Source organism: Notamacropus eugenii, chromosome 5 (assembly GCF_028372415.1).
Source record: "Notamacropus eugenii isolate mMacEug1 chromosome 5, mMacEug1.pri_v2, whole genome shotgun sequence".
Lineage (NCBI taxonomy): Eukaryota > Metazoa > Chordata > Mammalia > Diprotodontia > Macropodidae > Notamacropus > Notamacropus eugenii.
The window spans coordinates 425,542,431-425,564,894 of record NC_092876.1 but is presented as its reverse complement, the minus strand read 5'-3'; the positions used below and the strand labels follow the sequence as shown (position 1 = coordinate 425,564,894).

The window sequence follows — 22,464 nt, the reverse complement described above, 5'->3', positions numbered from 1 at the left end:
CCAATATTCCAAGATAAATTCCTCCTTTATTCACCTACTTGAGGATTGCTTACAGGATTTTTCTTCCATCTACTCTACCCTCTTATGCCTAGTCATGGTATGTATGTGACCTTGGGTTCTAGAAAGGACTTGTGCACAGAGCACGGGCCCTGGCAGATCCAGTAGAGCTAGCCAGGTTTTGAGTAAGGAGCTAGTGATGTCTGTTATCTGATGACTAGTCAAGCCAAGCTTTTAGAGGATCATCACTACAAGATTGGTCTCTAGGTAATGAAATTTTTCTAGCCATGGTAATTAATAAAGACTTCAGAGTAAAAGGCATGAGGGAGGTTACGATTTGTATTAGTAGAGGGTATGCACACATTGTTGAAAATAGAAATCTTTTGAATTTTTAAAAGAAGTTCAGAAGTTCAGAGAAATAGTACAGTGAAGTAACATTCTTCTTTGTTTTTTTTTTCTTCTTATCAACTTACAGGCAGTCTGGATATTTGGGCCATAACTGTAGAAGAAAGAGCAAAGCATGATCAGCAGTTCCATAGTCTCAAGCCAACATCTGGGTTTATTACTGGTAGTTGTATACAGTATTTTTGTATTTTATTTTTGTTTTTTAATGGTATGTGTGTTTGTGAAAAATTTTTTTAAATTTGAAACTCTGGAATATGATAATTTCCAATCCACTAAGTCATTTTGTCTGGCTTTTCTCTCCCCTCAATTCAAAACACATTTATTCGTTGATTTCTATGCATTAGATATAAATAACACAAAGATAGTAGGCAAGAAACTTACCATCTAGTTGAGGGTACGTGAATACAAATGACTGATGAAAAGAACAATATAATATAATAAATACTGAGTTGGGTGGGGGGGAGCAATTTCAGACATGGGGGTGAAGTATGAACAAAAATGTAGTGAAGAGTTAAGCATAGACATGAGGAACATCCTATACCATGGAATAAGTAGTGTAGAATAACATAAAATATGGAACATGGAACAATTTGGAAAGATGGTTTGGAGCCAGATTCTGGAGAACCTTAAATGCTATGATTAAGAATTGATATTTTATTAAATAGGCAGTGGAAGTCACTTAAATATTTTGAATAGGTGAATGAGAGCAGTGAAAACAATGGAATGATGTATTCCAGTGGGCATATGCTGAAGGAGGAGGGGATAGTTGTGAGGTTATTTCAGTAGTCCAGGGTAGGAAACAATGAATTTGGTTATTGAGACTAGAAAGACAAAGCTGAATGTTGTAGAAGGAGAATCAGCAGGACTCAGTATAATAAAAGGCAAATGTTGCTTAGATTTTGAACCAGGGAGATGGGGAAGATGGTCGTGCAAGCAATAGAAATGGAGAAAGTAGAGAACAGTAAGTTTTTCATAGTTTTGGACATCATGAGTTTTGAGATCCTGACATGGCATTACAGTTAGACCAAATCTGTATAATTCTGCCCCTCAACTATAGTATGCATTTTTTTCACTGTTCCTTGGATGTTCAGTTTTCTTCACTTATTAAATTACTACCTATCCTTTAAAGTCTAATTTAAATACTCTGACCCCCATGAAGTCTTCATTATGACCTCCTCCCCCAGACATTAATAAAACATTTTATTTTGAAGCATTTTAATTACTTATCATATAATGTTGTGTAGTATAACCATTTTTAGTTGTGTCTTCTTCCCCTACTAGATCATAAATTTCATGGAGACTAGGAACTATGTCATAGCCAAATTTTGTTTCCATCAGCATCTTGTATGTTTCACATAAACAAGGTTTGCAGAATAAATGAATATTCAGGCAGTTAGATTTACAGGATTAGAACTATGGAGAATTGGGATGAATATGTAGATTTGAGAGTCATCTACTTAGAACTTCTAATTGACATCATGGGAATGGATATGACACCAAGGGAAAGCATGTAAGAGAAAAAAAGAGGAGCAAGGACAAAAACTGGGGGACAACACCTATACTGAGTGGGAGAAGATGAGAAAGGAGGCAGAAGGAGTAGGCATTGAAGTTGAAGAAGAGCCACGAGAGTATAATATAACCAAAGTGGGTGGAGAGGCTATCGAGAAGGAGGTGTCAGCTTATGCAGACAGGTCAAGGAATACAAGCATAGTAAAAAGTCCAGTAGATTTAATTTTGAAGTCTTAACATTCAAAGAGAGGAATGGGGACCAGGGCAAAATCAAAAGGATTTGAAAGATGAGTGGGTGTTGAGGAAGTGGAAGTAGTGAATATAGGTTGCTCTTTCTGGGAGTTTGGGTCACATGAAGATTTCTGTTGTTTTTGTTCATTTTTGGTGGGGCTTTTTGCCTGTTTGTTTGTTTCAAAGTGCTCAGACCTGAGATTTCCAGTAGGCTCATCCTGATGGGCCAGTAGAGAGGAAGTGGAAAATGTACAAGTGAGATAACAGATGGGTCATCAGGAAAGGGGTTTGAAGGAGCAGGTAGAAGGATCAGCCTTAGCAAAGAGAAAGGCTGTTTTTTAATAACTAGAGAAGTTAGGATGGGCAACAACATTGAGAGATGTAGAGGAGGGGAATTGAGTATATTCATACCAGATGTCTGCTATTTTCTTAGTAAATAAAGAGGTGATAGTGTTTGCTGAGAGCCTGAGGGAAAGGGTAAAGTAGAACATCTAAGGAAAGAAATTTTCTAATATTTTTTATGTAAAAAGTGATGAGAATCAGCAAAAGATTAAAAAGATTGCAGTTGTTGAAATGGCTGGCTTACTGAGTGAGACTGGGAAGTTAGATGGAACATGACTAATAGACTTGGAGAAAAAGGTAAGGAATCAGGGGCCTGTAGTCATAATAAATGCAAAAATAAACTTTTGAACATTTTTGTTCAACATTTTTGTCTGAATTAGAAGTTGAACAATTTTTAAATTTAAGTCTAACAACCTTACAATGATTGAAGTAGAGTAGGTAATAAGTCATAGGAGTTGAGTAAGTGCTTCCTTCTGACCTTTTTGGCTTCCTATTTCCTTGATGCTCTTTACTGATGGAGACAGATCATTTCTTTTTATTATTGATAATACTTTGCTATTTTGCTTAAATTTCCCATCTTTGTCCTTTAATTTACCTTTATTATTTAAATACTCATCTGGAGTTGACTTAATGAGAATGGGGCAGATTAATTATTATAGTTATTCCCTGTTAGATATGTAATTATTCACTATGCTGGAAGATTTTGCTACATCAAAAAGTGCCCTAAATTTTAAGTATGTAGTATTGAGATTGGCGGAAAATATTCTCATTCTATGTTTGTGTCTTGGTCTCTGTTTATGTTTTTCTGTCTCCATCTCTCCCTCTCTTTCTCTCAATTTTATTGATAGTTTTTTTGTTTTTCATCATATTTATTCCCTAATATTCCCTCTCCATCTACTCCCAAAGAATCTTCTTTTGTAACAAAGAGTTTGAAAAAATAGTCTAGTGAATTCTCATAATTGATTTGATTTATCATTCTCTTATTCATGATTTGGAGTTATCTTAAATTTCAAAAATAGTTTATAGTTCTTTTTTCTCAGAACTATTTGTTCATATTTTTTTTTTACTACCTAGCCATTAGGGAGTGGCTATTATATGTGTTACTTCTCTCTGTATCTTGGACATTAGATTTTTAAAAAATGTATAATTTATTTTTCAGTTCTCAACATTCACTTCCACAAGAATTTGGATTCAAAATTTTCTCCCTATCTCTCCCCAGCCCCCTCCCCAGGACAGCATGCACTCCATCTATCCCTTCCTCCAGTCTGGCTTCCCTTCTATTACCCCCCCTTCTTTCATACCTCTCCCCTCTATTTTCCTGTAGGCAAAATAGATTTCTATACCTTATTGCCTGTACATCTTATTTCCCAGTTGTATGCTAAAACAATTTTTAACATTCATTATTAAAGCTTTGAGTTCCATATTCTCTCCCTTCTTCCCTCCCCATGCACCCTCATTGAGAAAACAAGCAATTCAATATAGGTCATATATGTGTAGCCATGCAAAGTACTTCCATAACAGTTATGTTGTGAAAGACTAATCACATTTCCCTCTGTCCTATCCTGCCGTCCATTTATTCCATTCTCTCCCTTGTCCTGTCCTCCCACAACAGTGTTTGCTTCTGATTATCCCTTTCTCCAATATCCCTGCCCCTTCTATTATCTTCCCTCTTCTATCCTCTTCCCCCTTGCCTTCCTGCAGGGTAAAATAGATTTCCATATTGGATATTAGCTTTTTATCAGAGAAATATGATCCACATATTTCCCCCCAATTGACAGTTTCACTATTATCTTTAGTGTATTGCTGTTGTTCTCGCAAAAGCCTTTCAGCCTCTTGTAATTGGATAATTTTACTTTCTATGTTTTCTTCTATTCTCTGAATGGTTACAAATTTCCTTCTTCCTGTAAGTGTGAAAGGTGCCTCTGTCTCTTCTCATTGATATAATCTTTTATATTTTAGTTGAGCATCCTGGGGTTATGTTGCATAAACTGCTGATCTGAACTTAGTTTTTGCTAAACTTTTCCAATTTTTCCATCAATTCTTGTTTATGTGTCAGGGATTATTTGGCAATAATATTTTAACGTAGAGAAAGTATGTATCAAGTCTGAATTGTCTCTGACTCACAACCCCTAAAACAAAAGGCAAAAGGAAGCACATTTGTTCTTTCCTAAACAGATATTAAGAGCTATATTTTAAAAGTAAATTATCTTTAACATGGAATTAACTAGTGTAACCATACTAAGCAAACCTTTTCCAAATGATTTAGTGAATAGGTACTGGTGTACCTCAGAAGTATTTCACGTTTGTTTACAGACCACCACATCAAAGCAAATATCACAGTATAGCAAGTCAGATAAAATTTATGGTTTTCCAGTGTATATGAAAGTTATGTTTATATTATACCATAGTCTATTCATTGTACAATAATGTTAGGTCTAAAAAACCCAACGTATATGTATATATATATATCTTAATTAAAAATACTGTCTTACTAAAAATGCTAACTGTCATGGTCTTCAGTGAGTCATAATCTTGTTCCCGGTAAAGGGTCTTACCTCGATGTTGATGGCTGCTGACTGATCAGGCTGGTGGTTGCTGGAGGTTAGAGTGCTTGTGGCAATTTCTTAATATCACATAATGAAGTTTGTCACATCAATCGACTCCTCCTTTCACTAAAGATCTCTCCGTGACATGTAATACTGTTTGATTGCATTTTACTCACAGTAGAACTTCCTTCAAAATTGGAGTCAGTCCTCTCAGGCCCTGCTGCTGTTTTATCAGCTAAGTTTATGTAATGTTCTTCTATATTGTTATTTCTTGGGGAACAGAGAGGCCCAAGGAGAGGGAGAGAGATGGGGAAATGGCTGGTCTGTGCAGTGTGATTAAGTGTACCATCTTAAATAGGTGTGGTTCATGTTTATAGGAACAATCATAATAGCAAAATCAAAGATTACTGATCACAATGTAATAATGAAAAAGTCTGAAATATTGGGAGAATTATAAAAATGTGATCCAGAGACACAGTGAAGCATGTACTGTTAGAAAAATGGTAGCAATAGACTAGTTCTTGATAGCAGGATTGCCACAAACCTTCAATTTGTAAAAAAAAAATAAAAAAAAAAACCCCACCCACAATATTGCAAAGTGCAATAAAATGACCTGTGCCTTATAAGAAAGTGGCTTGATTTTTATTTTGATCTTATTTTCCTGTACATATTAGGAGAAAATAAGCTCAGTCTTTATAAGGATTTCAACATCTTCCTTAAATTTGCATTTCTTTTTTGGATAGTTTTGCTTTAATCAATTTCTGATGACTTGAATTTGTTTTTGAAACAGTCTTCCTTTAATTTACAGGTGATCAAGCCAGAAACTTTTTTTTTCAATCTGGGTTACCTCAACCTGTTTTAGCACAGATATGGTAAGTTGAAAATGTATGCTGATATATGTCAAAAAATGTTTTCACTTCTTTTTAGTGACATTTACATCAAATATTCTGTGTGGAAAGTTAGGAGAGTGCTGGAGAAAGTAAGTCAAGATTCCTAAAACCAAAATTCAGTCAAATATACTATGTCTTAAAATTCACTAAGACAGTCCTTTTTAAGAATAAAGGAGCTGAGCTGCCTACTCTTCTTGACGTATATGTTGTAAAAGTTCTTTATTGGTTGGAGCCAGTTTCTTTGAAAAAATGATTAATGGCTCATATTGTTGTGTTTTGCAGGAATGAGTCATTTTGGAATGAGTTTTGCAGATAGCTGTGGGTTTTTTGTTTTAAATACTAAAGTGTTTATTTATCCTTTAACTACTTCGGATAAAAGTCTTTTTAAAAAGTAATGACTTCTCTAGTTATGTAGTCCCACAGTAACATAATCTGAATTTAGAACTGGCTTTTCTTTGAGAGGCAGTAAGTAGTGCAGTGTATAAGAGACCTGGATTCTGGGGATACAGTGTGGAACACAAGAAAGAACTGAGGCTGTGGCATCAGAGGATCAGTCCCAGAGCCACCCTATAAAGATGCTCATGATCTGCGTGACCTTGAGAACTCAAGATCCCTCTACCTTGGTTCTCTCATAAATAAAGTGCAGTATTTGGAGTAGGTGCTTTCTGAGGTCCCTTCTAGCCCTAGTCTGTGAATTTTCCTGTGGTTCTGGCTCTGCTTCTGCTACTCTGCTGACTAGCTATGTAACCTTGGACATGTTATTTAACTTCTTTGTGTCTTGGCTTTCTGATTTCTAAAATAAATGATCTCCCAAATCTTTTTTTCTCTTTCTAAGATTCAGAGATTATATTAGCATTTTCACTACTTAAGCTCAGCAAAATGTAGCAAAGTACACTATATTTTAGTTAATAATTTTGTACAGATGTTTTGTGCAATGTGTTACTGAGTTAACATGCGGATTAGACAAGTATTTTGCCTGAATTTAGAGACAGTTTTTTCCTTTATATAGTTAAAAGGAATGCATATGATTTCACCAGAGCACCAGTTTAAATCCCTTGCTGCTAGAAATAACATTCTGTGAACCAGGGTCAGACAGAGGACAGTACTTCAGCATTCAAGCAAAATAATTTGAGCAAGATTAGCTATTTGTTTCCTCACTCAAAAAAGTCTGAAATATTTTATACTTGAAAATATATTTTGGGGCCTAGAGAATCTCAGCATTTAGTTTATTGCTTTCGCCCATGAGCAATGTTTTTCTTATTTAGTTGTGGAATTCCAAGCTAATTTAGTATTAATGACATTTTAGAGTAACATGAAAAATAAAATAATCTACCAGCATTTTCTAATATAGCTGCATACTTGAGGCCAGATTTATGTACACTTTTTTGAAGTTCCTAAGGGATTTTACCTTACAATTAATTTAAATGCAGAGGACGTCATTGTCAATTATATTTTGAGACCTCTGTTTTGTATTGTGGGCAGATTTTTTCCAACATTGAGGTTACAGTGGTTTCTCTTAGTAACCCAAAAACATTATATTATTTTGAAAGAAAAAGAAAATGGTTTTAATTTAATATTCACATAGGTACTTGAAATGCTACTAAATCAATGTTCTACTTTCCCAAATATTTATAGAAATATTCTCTGGATTCTTCTTAAGAAAAAGAGTTACGAAAGAAAACATTTTCTAGTACTGTAGAGTTGGGGTTTGTTCTATTTTGATTTGTGCAATTCTTATTTTTTTTAAAAAAATGTGTGAGTCACCCAGAATCTTCTATGAATTCCCATGTGCCTATTTCCCAGCCTTTTAAAACAGTTTTTTTTTTTTGCCAACTAATCAGATTCCAAGAAGTGGTAGTTGGAGGCTTAAATCCTGGTGATGCTAATCAGTCTTTCAAATCTTTGTTGCCTCGCCAAGCTTCTGCACAGAACCAATTCTTGTACTTGAACAGTATTATTCCCCTGATGCTCTGGAATGGTCCCCTGAGGATTAGTCATTGTCTTAATAAAGTCCAGGATCTCTTATCTAGAGCAGAAAGGAAGTCGAAATAGCCATATAACTGAGTAGCTATCTATTTTCTTTTTAAGGGGCTCACCTTTCTTAAAGTTACAGGATATTACTGAGTTTTATTTTTATTGTCTATGCTTCTTTAGTTTTAGGGAAGATGTTAACCATTAGGGAGTATCACCTTTGCAGTTCTGTTGTCCCAATTTGTAATCTGAACTTCAGATTTGACTTCTCATGCCAGATTCCTGTTGTGGCTAGATGCTCAGGTAGTTCTTTTTCTTGATAAGTATGAACTTTGGTAAGTTAACTGTAATCATACCAAGAGAAGTCTATCCAATTGAATTTTTTTCTTTTAAGCAATATATATGTTGTTTTGACATTTTCAGTTTTAAAACATTCCTTTTCTTGGTATTTCACTGCCATTATTGCCACCAGTAAGAGCAGCTTATATTATATGTAACATTTTATATTAACAAACCAATCAACATACATTTTCTCATTTAAGTGCCAAAATGAACCCAGGAACAAACCATCCAGGTGTCTTTCTCTTGTTTCTGAGAAAACTGAGGCTTAGAAAGTTTTAAGTTACTTGACCAAAGCTACATAACTACCAAGTGGTAGCAAAATTTTCTCATTAGAAATCCATGTTACTCTGAGGCATGTGTCTTTTTTATGTTGTAAGTAAGATGTTTCAAATAAAATTATTTTTAATAGTTAGCTAAATCCTGAGTTTCTAGTAGGGCCAAAGAATGCCAAATCTGAATGAGTAATCCTATAAAAAACAAATAAACAAATATTTTCATAGTTAGGTCATTAATATTTTGATTTTTCATCGTACAGAGTGTCCTAAAAGTCTTAGTAAGGCCCAAACTTGCACTAAGACTTTTGGGACACCCTTTATAACATAGTTTCCAATTGCCGAAACTAGTGGCAACCATTGGACTGTTTTCATAATCTCTGCAGGTGCTTCCTTTTGTTCATTATTCTTTGAAAAAGCTATTTTACATGAAACCCCATTTTCTTGTTGTACTTAGACAATTTATGTTGGAGTACCATTTGCAACTGCACAGTCGCTCTGTTGTTAAGACACAAAGGGCTAGACTCTAAAGAGAAGTTAACTGCACTAGCTGTGGAAGCATCAACTTGTCAGTTAAAGAAGTGTCCCTATGGTGATGTTTGCAGAACCCCACAGGGAGTTTGTACAGTTTTGGCTAAATTTCTTTAGAAATACATTGCCTACATTTAAGTTCTTTGTGATGGCCAAGCTACAAATTCTTATAGCGGGAATGATATATGAAGTTGTCTTTGTTTTCAGTTTAAAAATAATTTGAAACACAATGGTAGTGAAACAGCTTTCAAAGTTGATATATTTTAACATTTTGAAAACGCAACTTAATCAAGAAAAATTAAAGTTTTTTTTAAAGATGTACATTGATAGTACTATAGATTTAAATAAACCAATTAGAAGTTAATCAGCTTGATTTTTACAATTTGGAGGTTCGGGGTACTTTGCAGAAAGTTAAGGGATTTAGGGGTTCAGTTTTTAGGGATTTAAAAAGATTCTTTAAGGTTACAGTTCTTTAAAAGGTTCATGGCATTGAATTTCAGGGCACTAGCTGACATGAACAATGATGGGAGAATGGATCAGATAGAATTTTCTATAGCAATGAAACTTATCAAACTGAAGCTACAAGGTTATCAGCTACCTGCTGCACTGCCTCCTGTCATGAAACAGCAGCCTGTGGCTATTTCTGGTGCACCCACATTTGGTAAGTCTGAAGATGACTTAACTTTTCTGTTATTTCTCTGCTTTTAATGCTTAGAAACAAAAATGATACCTTTGTTTTTTCTTGAGTGCAATATAATAAGGGGATTTTTGATCTTTTCTGAAAAAAATGAATCTGTCATGAATGGTGTAACAAGCAATTCAAGAACATATTCATATTAGTTAACAATATAACAAAAACAGATGCATTAACAGAAACTTTCACAAGTGTCTCTTTATTTCACTGTAGTTTTGCTCACCATTTGTCACACATTGCCTTTTTACTTCTTGTTCTGTAGCATCTCTAATCTTCCTGATGATCATAATATCACCTTTGATCATTCAATTATTGTAGTAATACCATATTTTATGATTTGCAGGTTCATGCTAGTTAGCCACATAATTGCTTTTTTCCTTTGTTTTAAAATTATTATTTATTTTTAACATTCTTTTCTAAATTTTGAGTTCCAAATTCTCTCCTTCTCTTCCACTTCCTTCCCTACATACTGAAAAGGCAAGCAATATGATATTAATTATAAATAAACAATCATGCAAAACATTTGCATATTAGCTATATTGCAAGAAAAATAAAGTGAGAAAATTATACTTCAATTCGCACTCTGTTTATCACTTCTTTCTCTGGAAGTGAATAGCATTTTTTCATCCTGAGTTCTTTGAAATTGTTTTGTGCCATTGTATTAATCAAAGCAGTCAAGTCTTTCACAGTTGATTATCAGGACAACATTGCTGTTACTGTGCACAATGATCTCCTGGTTTTTCTCACTACACTTTGCATCATTTCCTATAAGTCATGACATGTTTTTGTGAAACTGCCCCCTCATCATTTCCTGGAGCACATAGTCTTCCATCACAATCATGTGCCACAGCTTGCTTAGTCATTCTCCAATGGATGAGCATCCCCTCAATTTCCAATTCTTTTCCACCACATAAAAAGAGCTACTCTAAGCATGTTTGTACGTATAAGTTCTTTCTCTTTTTCTTTTATCTCTTTGGGATACAGACCTAGTAGTAGTAATTCTGGGTCAAAGGGCAGGCAGTTTTATAGTTCTTTTGAGCTAGTTCCAGATTGTTCTCCAAAATCGTTGGATCAGTCCATAACTCTACCAGCAGTTCATTAGTGTACTGACTATCCCCCCTTCCTTTCTAGCATTTGTCACTTCTGATAGGTATGAGGTATATTTTTCTCATATGACTATAGATAGCTTTCAGTTCTTTGTTTGAAGACTCTGCCTGTTCCTAGCCTTTGACTATAGTTGGAAAATGACTTATTATTATAAATTTGACTCAGTTCTATGCGCAGTATATTTGAGAAATGAGGTCTTTCTCAGAGAAACTAGCATAAAAATTTTTGATATGACTTTATTGTCAATGGTACCTTTAGCAAAATGTACTTTCCACGATTATCTCTTTTAAGTTGGTCTGTTTTTGCTTTTATTTTGTCTGAGGTCATGATTGTTATCCCTGCATTTTTTTTTTAGTTCAACTGAAGCCTATTAGATTCTGCTCCAACCCTTTATTTTAACTCTTGAGTGTGTCTTTGTGTTTCAAGTGTGTCTTTTGTGGATTTTGTTTTCTTATCTGTTCTGTTTGATTCTATTTTATGGCTGAGCTCATCCCATTCATAATCACAATTATGATTATTTTATATTTCCCTCCATCTCATTTTCTTCTGTTTCTTCTCTTTTTTTTTATCCTAGCCTTCCTCAAAAGTCTGTTTTGTTTCTAACCACTGCCTCCCTAAATCCATCCTCCCTGTTATCGTTCCTCTCCCCTACTCTATCTCGTTCCTCTCCTTTTTCCCTAGAGGGGAATGTACATATCTTTACACAGCTGCTTGTGTGTGTATGTGTGTGTGTGCATGTATATGATTTTTCATCTTTGAACCAATTCCAGTGAGAGTGAGGTTTAAAAATTGCCTGCCACTCTCTCATTTTGCTTGCTCCTATAAAAGTTCTTCCTTGTGCACCTCTTTTATGTGAGATTTCCCCATTCTTCCCCTTCTTCCCTCTTTTCCCTGGGTATCCCTCTTTCTCAACCCTTCATTTTTTTGTTTTTGAGATTATTCCAACAGAATTGACTCACACTCATGCCTTCCTTCTGTGTAAACTCCTAGTAACTGTCCTAGTAATGATAAAGTTTTTGGGAGTTACATGTATCATCTTCCCATATAGGAATGTAGAAAGTTTAACTTTACCAAGTCCTTTATGATTACTCTTTCATGTTTATCTTTTTATGCTTCTCTTGAGTCTTAAAGAATTTGACTGTCAAATATTCTATTCAGTTCTGATTTTTAATCAGTAATGCTTGAAAGTCCCCTATTTCATTAAATGTCCATTTTTTTCCCCCTGAAGGATTATACTCATTTTTTTCTGGCTAGGTTATTCTTGGTTGTATTCCTACTTCCTTTGCCTTCTGGAACATCATATTGCAAGTCCTCTACTTCTTTCATATAAAAGCTACTGGGGCAGCTAGGGGGTGCAGTGGATAGAGCACCAGTGCAGAAGTCAGGAGGACGTGAGTTCAAAATCTCACCTCAGACACTTGACACTCACTAGCTGTGTGACCTTGGGCAAGTCACTTAAACCCAGTTGCCTCATCCTGGGTCATCTCCAGTCATCCTGATGAATATCTGGTCACTGGATTCAGATGGCTCTGGAGGAGAAGTGAGGCTGGTGACCTGCACAGCTCTCCCTCACTCAAAACAAAGTCAAAAGCAAGTCATGTCATTATTTCTCTGATGGTATGGTTTTCTTTTTCAACGAAGGCCGAACACAGACACGTAATAAAAGCTACTAAATCTTATATGATCTTGACAGTGGCTCCACAATCTTTGAATTGTTTCTTTCTGGCTACTTGACGCATTTTCTCTTTGACATGAGAGCTACAGAATTTGACTATAACATTCCTGGAAGTTTTCATTTTGGGATCTCTTTCAGGGAGTGATTAATGGATTCTTTCAGTTTCTATTTTACTCTCTTAATCTCAGGTATTAGAGCAGTTTTCTCTAATAATTTCTTAAAATACGATGTCTTAGGGCTCTTTCTTTGATCAAGACTTTCAGGTAGCCCAATAATTCTTAAGTTATCTCTCTTTGATCTGTTTTTCAGATCAATTGTTTTTACAATGAGATATTGCACATTTTCTTCAAGTTTTTCATTCTTTTGACTTAGTTTTATTGTTTCTTGATGTCTTGTGAAGTCATTAGCTTCTAGTTGCCCAGTTCTAATTTTTAGAGAGTTATTTTCTTCAGTGAGCCTTTGCACCTAATTTTCAATTTGGCCTATTCTGCTTTTTAAGGAGTTCTTTTCTCCATGAATTTTTTTTCTGCCTTTTTTTACACTATTAGGGCAGTTCTGTTTTTTAAAGTATTATTTCTTCAGTTGGGTGTGTGTGTATACCTGTTTTACCAAGCTTGTTAATTCTCTTTTCATAACTTTCTGTATCACTCTCATTTCCCCCATTTCTTCCTCTACCACTCTTGTCTCTTTCTTTAACTTTTTCAGGAATTCTTGTTGAGATTGAATCCATTTGATATTTTTCCTTGAAGTGTTACATGTAACTCTTTTCACATTTTTGAGGTTTTGTTTATATCTGTTTTCACATTGTTGTTTTCTTCTGAGTTTATGTCTTGGTCTTCCCTGTCACTGTAGTAGCTTTCTGTTGTCAAGTTCTTTTTGGTTTATTTGTTTGTTTTTTGCTCATTTTCTCAGTCTGTTTCTTGACTTTGAAGTTTATATTAAAGTTGGATTTGGGCTCTGCTTACCTGGGGTTGGGAAGGCTCTCTTCCAAGCTTCAAGCTTTTTTTTGGGCTGCTATTTGCAGAGCTAATCCTGGAGGTTTGCAAGTTTTTGGTGCTTCCAGGGTAGCGTGATGATTGCAGAGATATGGCCACTGCTCTCCTGACCTGTACTTTGTTCTTTACCCAGAAAAGTTGTCTAGTCCCATGCTACTGCAAGCACTCTATTTGCCTTTTACCAGCGGTGCCTCCTCCCCCCTCCCCCTGCCCCCCCGCCTTCCCATGACCAAACTCTACCACTCTTTTTCTGCCCTGGAACTATGATCCAGAACTGTGTATGGGGAGTAGAGTTGTCAGTCAATCTCAGCTGTATTTAGTGCCAAGAAATCATTCCCTGTGATATCTCTCTCCCTCTTTTTGGAGGGAATCAGGAATAAGTGACTTGCCCAGGGTCGCACAGCTAGTAAGTGTCTGAGGCCAGATTTGAACTTGAGTCATGATTTCAGGGATGGTGCTCTATCCACTCTGCCACCTAGCTGCCTCCTCTGTAAACTTTTTCTGACTAGTTGTTCGACCCCCTTCCATGTCTGTGCTTAGAGTTCCCAAAGCTGCTGCTGCTATGGCTGATGCCTCGAGTCAGGGCTCTGGAGAGGCTCCTTGATGTTACAAATTTCTCTGCCAACCTCCTAAATTTTCTTAGGTCAGAAAAATGTCTTCCTCTGACCTTTTTTTTGTTTTTGCCTCTACTCCTCCAAAATTTGGTTTGTGACATGATTTTAAAGCTGTTTGGAGGAGAATGTTAAGAGTTCAGCTGAGTTGCTGCTAATCCACCATCTTGGCTCTGCCAGCATAATTGCTCTTTAAAGCTGCTTCCATATTTGTATGAGGTTTCTCATTTTTCCCCTTCTTTCTATACCAGTGGGATCTGTGAATTCATAGGTGGAGACAGATATAAGGTTGAAATCCATCCCTTAAACCAGACATCTTAATTCCAAATGATGCAAGTCAGTGCCATTTATCTCATTAGAGAACTCTTAAAAAATGAGGAAATATCTGTACTTTGAATAAATGTCTTGTTCATAGTTGTACTATAATTTTTCACATATACGTAGAAGCCATTGGAATGAGTAAAAATTATCTAAAAGCATTCATAAATTTTTAGTACCTTTTTGTTCTACATTTAATAGATATTAATAGTAGTACTACTAATGTGTAGAAGTTAAAAAGCCTTTTAATTTAAAAATGGGTTCATATTCTCAGAAATCAGTACACTAAACTAAGTCACTATACTTTATGGCAGGCCTGCACAACCTGTAGCCCGTCAAAGGATTTTGAACAGCCCATGAAAAATGTAGAAGAAAGCATTCTCTACATTTGTCGTGGGCCACATGAAGTCCTTTGGTGTGCCCATGGGCTGCAGGTTGTGCAGGCCTGCTTTATGGCATTCTGTTCTGAAGGGAACCCCACTCCTGTTTTATTAGGTGAGATGAAAGGAGAAAACTCCATAAAGAATAAGGTTATAAATGGTTGATTAGCTGAATATTAAAGGTAATTTTGGTTGTAACTTGTGAATGATGTTGTTATAAAATGGAATTGATCTGATCATCCTCATATAGTCCCTTCCAGCTCTAAGTCTCTGCTCCTATGATGCTTTATTCCTATTCTGGTTTCACATAATTGATTATGGGACATTGGGGATATCATCTGACATCTGTCTGACCTTTTCCACACTAATTTTTCATACTATTTAGGTTTTTTTTTAAGGTTTGTAATATTCAGCTTAAACATGATTGAGACAGTTTTTTTTAACTTTTTGAAACTATAAAAAATGTGAAATAGAAGGCTTTTCTGTGCACCACAGGTAGCACTTCCAATCTTATGTTTTCTTTTGTTATGTAGGTCAACATACAAGGGTTTGATGCCTGTTAACAGAATAAAGTAGACTCCTCTGTAGTTCCATAGTTCTTTGTTCCTCTTACTTCACACTCACCTTCTACCATGTAACGTGGTGCTCTCTTCACATGTTTGACTATGTAGGTGCTGTGTAAATGCTTACTCCTTCTCCCTTCTTCCATACGATATAGTAAGATCCTTGACGAAAGAAGTGGGCTTATTCTTTGTACTTCTCATAACATCTACCACAGTACCACATTAGTGTAGTAGCTTTAAGCATGTTTGATGAATAAATGTTTGAGGCCATCAGGTAATTCTGACTGTCTCTGACATCTAGACCTGATGAGATGCTCATGTAAATGCATTTGTTTGAAAGAAATAACAAATTTTACCCATTAGAATTATTGTTTTTTCTTATTTATAACATTTATAATTTCTGTATCAGAGCTTAGAGAGTTTTTTCCAAAGAACTTTTAAGCCTTGAAAATTAAATATTGTGAAATTGCTTAGCTACCTGTAGAAATGCTAATACCCTTGATCCTGCCATCACCTACAGATGCACTATTTCCTTGTTAATGAACTTTAAAATTCCCTTATCTGATCACAATCTATTGTCTTTTCAACTCTCCTTTGCCTTGCAACACCCAACCCTGTTCTTAGTCCTCACCCTAACCTCCAGTCTTGGAAGCCCTCCATTCTTTCCCAAGCTATCATTCTTGCCTAGATAGGCTACACTCCCCTCCCTTTCCCTTTGTGATGCCATGATGAATCTACATCATCCTTTTATCTGGAGTCTCTTTCTGGTTGCTCATCTTGCTTTGCCAAACACCTGAACCATTGAAAATACAAAAAAAAGTAAACTTTTCAACAAATAAATATAAATAGACTTGCTACAAACAAATTAAGTGCACATAGTTTTTACAGTCTTTGTCTCTGCTATTAATAACAACTTTCATTACTGTTTTTCATTGATAAAATACTTAAAGCTTATTTGAAAAGAAAAATTTTTATGAAAATATTTTTCAATGACTCAAAAAATTAAACTGTAGACCTTGTTTTTTGATCAGTTGCATGGTTTTTAGTCTCCTTAAAATGTGAATAAAATTAGAGGAGCAGCATACAAAATAATATTATGGAAGTAAAATGTATAGAACTTGGCAACAAATTGGACATAGGGAGTAACTGAAAGTGAGTAGTTAAGGGTGATATTAAGATCATGAATATTGGGTGACTGGGAGATTAATGGTGCCCTCTGGCCATGTAGATCTGAGAATCATCTCATAGAAGTGAAAATGGAATCCATGGCAACTGATCAGATCCCTAAATGAAATGGTGTCTACTGCGAAGGGAACAGAAGGGGGAGCGGTATGATAGGACACCTACAGTGAGTGGATAGGACCTGAATGATGATCCACTGGAGGAGAGAGTGAGGGATAGTCAGATAAGTAGAAGGACAAATCTGGAGAAGAGAGTGATCAGTGATGGAAAAGGCCACAGAACATTCAAAGGTGAAGACTGAGAGAAGGTCATTAGATTTGGCAATTAAGAAACCATTGGTAACTTTGAAGAGGTCGGTTGAAGCTGAATGATGAGGTCAGACACCGGACTGCAGAGAGGTAAGAAGAGAGTAAGAAGGAATGCACTTGGCCTTCTCAAGCATCTGAATGAGATGAGGGGAGGGGAAGAGGGAATAAGTGTCTTTTAGAGGCCAAGGAAGACGTTGGTGTGTTTATAGCCAGTTGGAAAATACAATAGTCAGAGTGAAGATTCGTGAGAAAATAGGGATAATAGAAGGCGCAATCTGTTAGCAAAGACTGGACCATTTGTATATGCAGAGGGGTTTGCTTTGGCAAGAGGAGGACATAGTGACTGAAAGCGTCTGAGTAAGGGGAGGGGAGGAGGAGAGGGAAGGAGGAGCTCCTGGCAAACCAGGTCCTGAGCCAAGGGGTGGGGTTTCAGGAGGGGGGGTGGCTTGGGAAGTTTGAGGAGGAATGAAAAGCTTTGGAAAAGCTGCTGTGGCAAGTAGGACAATGAATTGATTAGGGAGGTATAAAAGAATTGTCTTGCGAGAGCGAGGACCCAGTTGAGTTTATGTGACATAAATGTGTAGGGGACTCAGCATGACTTATTGATTGATTTTCTCTATTTTCATTCAGTAGTATGAGTAGAAGTGTAGGCAGCGGACTGTGGGTTTAGTACAGTTTCAGGCTTGGGAGGGCAAGATGGTCACTAGGATAAGGAGGCAAGTGACTCAGAGAAGAAGTCAGTATAGAGTTGAATGGATTCACTAAGGGATCAGGATGAAGAAAGGAGGAAGAAATAGTAAAGACAGCATGTTGCTCTGGGAGAGAACTGAGGGCGGAGAGATGGGAGATCATTTTCAGGATGAGAAGCTTTGGAGGTGCAAGACAGAGGGAAAGGTGGAATGACAACAGCTCGGAAGAGAATCTTAGGCTGGACTAGAGTCCTTTGAGATGATAATTGAACTCATTTTGAGTGGATGTGATATGAATAATGAATTGGTTGAGGAGATGGGGAGGAGTGGTTAGGCTGGTATGGAGAGAAGCCAGAAGAAAAAGGTGACCAACAGGATCAAATGCATCTGAGAAACCCAGAAGAATGAAGACTGAGGAAAGGCCATTAGAGTTGGTGATTAGGAGACCATTGGTAACGAAAGAGAGCAGCTTAGGACGAGTGATGAGATCTGAAACCAGGTGAGGGATGGTGAAGAGGAGAGGAAGTAGATGTCTATATTAGAGAGCTTTTTCAAGGAATGTGGCTAAGAAAGGATGAAGAGATATGGTACGATACAGTATGATGCTTAGGACTCAGGTTCTAGTGAGGGTCTTTTGAAGTTAGGGGAAACGATGAGAGTGTAGAGGTTAAAGAGAAAAGAAGAATATAAGTGATGGCAATGGGTTCAGGGGTGTGTACCCTGATGAAGACAAGGGCCACCTCTTCATTTGAGGCTGGAGTAAAGGAGGAAATGTTGGGGAATAATGTCAGAGGACAGGAGAGAATTTTTAGTGGATAAGTTTTTGATTTTTTTGGCCAAGTATGAGGTGAGTACCTTGGATAAGGGTGGGAGGGGAGGGAATGCTCTTAGGAGGGTTGGGGAGAAGAGTTTTGGAACATCTGTTGTGGGGAGTAGGATAGAGAATTAATGCTCCTCTTGACACCCTCTAAGTTCCAGGCTAACTAGACTGCTAGCTGACCCTCTTCTCTGACACTCTGTCTTCGGACTCAGTGCCTTCCTATTTGGTATCCCTGCCCAAAGCCTGGAATGTGCCTGTTTTTGTCTCTACCTTTCAGAATCCTTGCTAACTCTTCCATGCAGCCTTCCCTGCTTTCCCTCTCCTCATCTCCTGCAACTAAAAGTATTTTCTCCCTTCTCAAACATCCTTTGTTCCAATCATTTCACATCCTTCCTAAATGTGTTTTTGACTTACATGGTCAAATCTCATCCACCATCCACCAAGGAGAATGTAAACCCTGTGAAGGAAAACTTCTGTGCCAGGTTTATCTTTCTATTACCAAAACCTTGCACATGGCTGCTGTTGAAGTTTTGTTGTTGAATTGAATAGCTTTCAGCAAATGATCATATTGGTAATTTTGCTATTTATATGAAGCCTAAATTTGATGTGGTATAGTAAGAAAAAACCTTTTGTGCTTATCCTGAGGGAATGTAGTGTTATAAATGGCTCACCTGGATTTATTTTAAATTTCTTTTGCTCTTAGGTATAGGAGGCATTGCCAGCATGCCGCCTCTCACAGCTGTTGCTCCAGTACCAATGGCCTCGATTCCAGTAGTAGGAATGTCCCCACCTCTTGTATCTTCTGTTGCTACAACAGCAGTTCCTCCCCTGGCTAATGGCGCTCCTTCTGTCATACAACCTTTGCCTGCTTTCACAGGTATGTAAACTATTATAACCTAAGCCCAATTTTTCATAACTGTTTTATAATATAATATAATATTTGCTTATATTGAATGCTTTTTCTGTTAAAATTTCAATGCTACTTGATTTTTAGGACTTAGGGCAAAAACTGTGTTTTCACTGGAGAAAGGACTCATTTCCCTCCACTACTGACTATAGGTATCTTTCTGCCTCAGAGCTTTGCCTGCATCAGCAAGAGGTTAAGTGATTTACTCGGGGTCACACAGCTAGTATGTGTTGGAGGGTAGACTTGAACCTAGGTCTTCCTGGTCCCTGGGCCAACTCTCCATGTACTAAGCAACATTGCCTCTCAGTTAATTATAATTTAGTTATATTTGGGTCCAGAGAGAACCAGTGTATTAATTCACATAATTTCTTCCTTGCAGCTGAGTACCACTATCAGCAGGTATGAACCCGTTATTAATATCCCTGAAAACAAATCTCTTGGAGTAGTTTGATGAAAACAAAACAATTAAGGCATGAATTTTGGCTTTTATTGTTGTTAACAATAGCACTAGCTGATATGTATATAACATTTTAAGGTATACAAAACTCTTTACACACATTATCATGTTTTATCCAAAGGTTTATTTGTTTTTTTCCAACTGCTCTTATCATACTTTAAGAAGGATCCACCTTGTCACTGACAAATTAAACAACCTACAAGATGAGAAAGTATGTATAGGAGAAATGTTATATTTCTCTATTAAAGGTAGTATTCTGTGATGGAAATATAAGTCAAGAAGTTTAATTCATATAGTGGTACATGTAAACTGAAATAATCCCAAATTTGTTTATTTTATTTTGGAACTTTGATCCTGAGAATCCTTTTAAAGTATATATTTACAGATGTACTGTGTGTATATATGTAAATATACATTTAATTCAGTAGCATATTATTATATGAATCTGTTAATGTAGATATGTTGAAACAAGTGACTATAGATGTGTCTGCATAAATGCAAAAGTGTTTATTGATATACCAAGCCATGTTGCTAAATTCATGTTAATGATTCATTTGGCTTTTTTGTAATTAGGGATAGGTATGATATGGTCATGTTTGAATTGACCAAACTGGTCTTGATATTCCCCTAAATTGCAACTAAGTAGTTCACATACTTTCAGGATTACCTGTAAAATCCTCTGTGGCTTCAGAGCCTGGCCCCTTCCTACCTGTCTGGTTGCTTATCCTTTATTCCCTGCCATGTGTTATATAATCCAGTGATACTGACTTCCTTACTGCTCCTTGTGCACTGCACTCCATCTCCCAATGGGGAGCATTTTAACTGGCTGTGCCCCATGCCTAGAATGCTCTGCCTCTTCATCATCACCTCCTATCTTTCCTGATGGCGTTCCTCTTTTCTTTCAAGGCTCTGCTAAAGTGTCACAGAGCCAGTTCTCCTTCCTTCTGGCACAGCTTATCTGTGTATGCATTTTTTGTGCATAGTTGTTTGCATATTGTCTCTCCCCTTAGGCCATGAGCTCCTCGAGAACAGGGATTGTCTTCTATCTTTCTTTGTATCCCTCGTACTTCATTCAGTACTTGGATCATAGTAGGTATTTATGAAATGGTTCTTCATTCGACTTTGCTGTATGAAGATGTTATTACTGAATCAGCATCAACAATGCATTCCTTTTCATTTATTTTTCCAGTAGTGATTATGGGTTTGCAAATTTTCTTCCCGGAAACCAATGCTACACACTTTAAAAAACAACTGATAGGGTTGGGGTGTGCAGCCTGTAGATAATGAAGTGGAGTTTTTTCCTGTCAAAGCAAACCAGTCTGTGTGAATGTGAGCTAAAACTCATCATTTGTATCGTACACTAATTGTATATTTATGTAGAGAAACTGCATACCTAACTTCTGCTTCATATGCGTTCAGTCAAGAAAGTACTATCCTGTGTTTTCCTTTAAGCAGTTAAATAAGTCTATAATTAAACTGAATAATATTATTCTGAATGATTAAGGAAGCAACACATTCCATGGAAGGAAGGATGATTGCTTCAGGGTTTTTTTAAACATTAAATCAGGAATTACAAGGGTGGAGAGAATAGGGAGAGAAAGTGGAAGAAACTTTGTCAACTCTTGTGTCTTTAAGGGTGTTCTTTGGAAGAGGGATGAAGAAGAATTCATTTTCGGTTTGTATTTGAAGTTTACAGAGTTTAATTTTCCTGTATATTAAAAATATTCCATGACTACCTAAGGAAAGTCACCCACATTGTATTTCTTGTTGCAGCCACGTTGCCAAAGAGTTCTTCTTTTAGTAGATCTGGTCCAGGTTCACAGTTAAATACAAAGCTACAGAAGGCACAATCATTTGATGTGGCTAGGTAAGTTTGTTTGCCTTTTGATTATATTACTGGGTGGCCCAACTAAATAAATTCAATAACTATTTAACAGCTACATTTTAAAATGAATTAAGTTTTTATATTTTATTACCACATAATTTCTGAAACTAAGCAAAATATTATTCGTGTTCTATAAATGCTGGCTCATAATGAGAACTGAGGCAAAATAGGCTTTATTTTAGCTTGTGTGCTTTGATTACCAAATATATTTTTCCTAACAGCATAATATTTCTTCATTTATTACTTATATCACCTACCAAGATATTTCCATTAAAGAAAGGTTTTGTATGCTGTCCATCTTCTAGGACAGACTTAGCCATTTTGGGTCATGAACTCATTTGGGTATGGTGAAGGCTGTGGACCTCTAAGAATGTTTTCAAATGTATAAAATTAAATACATAGGATTACAAAGAAACCCAGTGACATTTAAATATGGTTATCAAAATATATACTTTTAAAAAGTTTGGTGGCTTTAGGTTAAGAACCCTTTTTTTAGGAGTTGAATGAAAAGATACTGGTAAAAAGTAAAATAATACAGCCTTAAGTTGGAAAAAATAAATTTACTTGCTTAGAATTAGACATTTTAAAGTAGAGGATGCTAAGCAAATACAATAGAGGATTTTGGATTTTTTTAGCATTCCTCAGAATTTTCTCATAGATATTTTTGCATCTTTAAGTGTCAAAATCCCATTTCAATGGGAAACATTAAAAGGTTGATTGTTGAACCAGAAATTCCTTTTTAATGAAAAATTTTTATCAAATGGTTTGGTTCATTTCCCTTCAATTCTTCTATAGAAGAATCTTTTGAACATAATTTTAAAAAAATGTTTTGAAGAA

General features: G+C 36.2%; 1 protein-coding gene across 17 annotated transcripts in view; it reads left to right on the top strand.

Annotated features, from left to right (window-relative positions):
- ITSN1 (intersectin 1) overlaps positions 1-22,464 on the top strand; it is a 279,156-nt gene that overhangs the window by 59,750 nt on the left and 196,942 nt on the right. For 10 of the 17 annotated variants that reach the window (XR_011968537.1, XM_072616843.1, XM_072616842.1 and 7 more), the window contains 5 exons: positions 473-568; positions 5,839-5,902; positions 9,537-9,697; positions 19,082-19,255; positions 21,516-21,609. Coding sequence is in view for 16 of the 17 variants with exons in the window: in XM_072616843.1 (XP_072472944.1) it covers positions 473-568; positions 5,839-5,902; positions 9,537-9,697; positions 19,082-19,255; positions 21,516-21,609 (589 nt within the window). In the remaining variant the exon portion in view is untranslated. The remainder of the gene's footprint in view (positions 1-472; positions 569-5,838; positions 5,903-9,536; positions 9,698-19,081; positions 19,256-21,515; positions 21,610-22,464) is intronic. The other 7 variants (XM_072616851.1, XM_072616849.1, XM_072616848.1 and 4 more) reach the window with 2 other exon arrangements.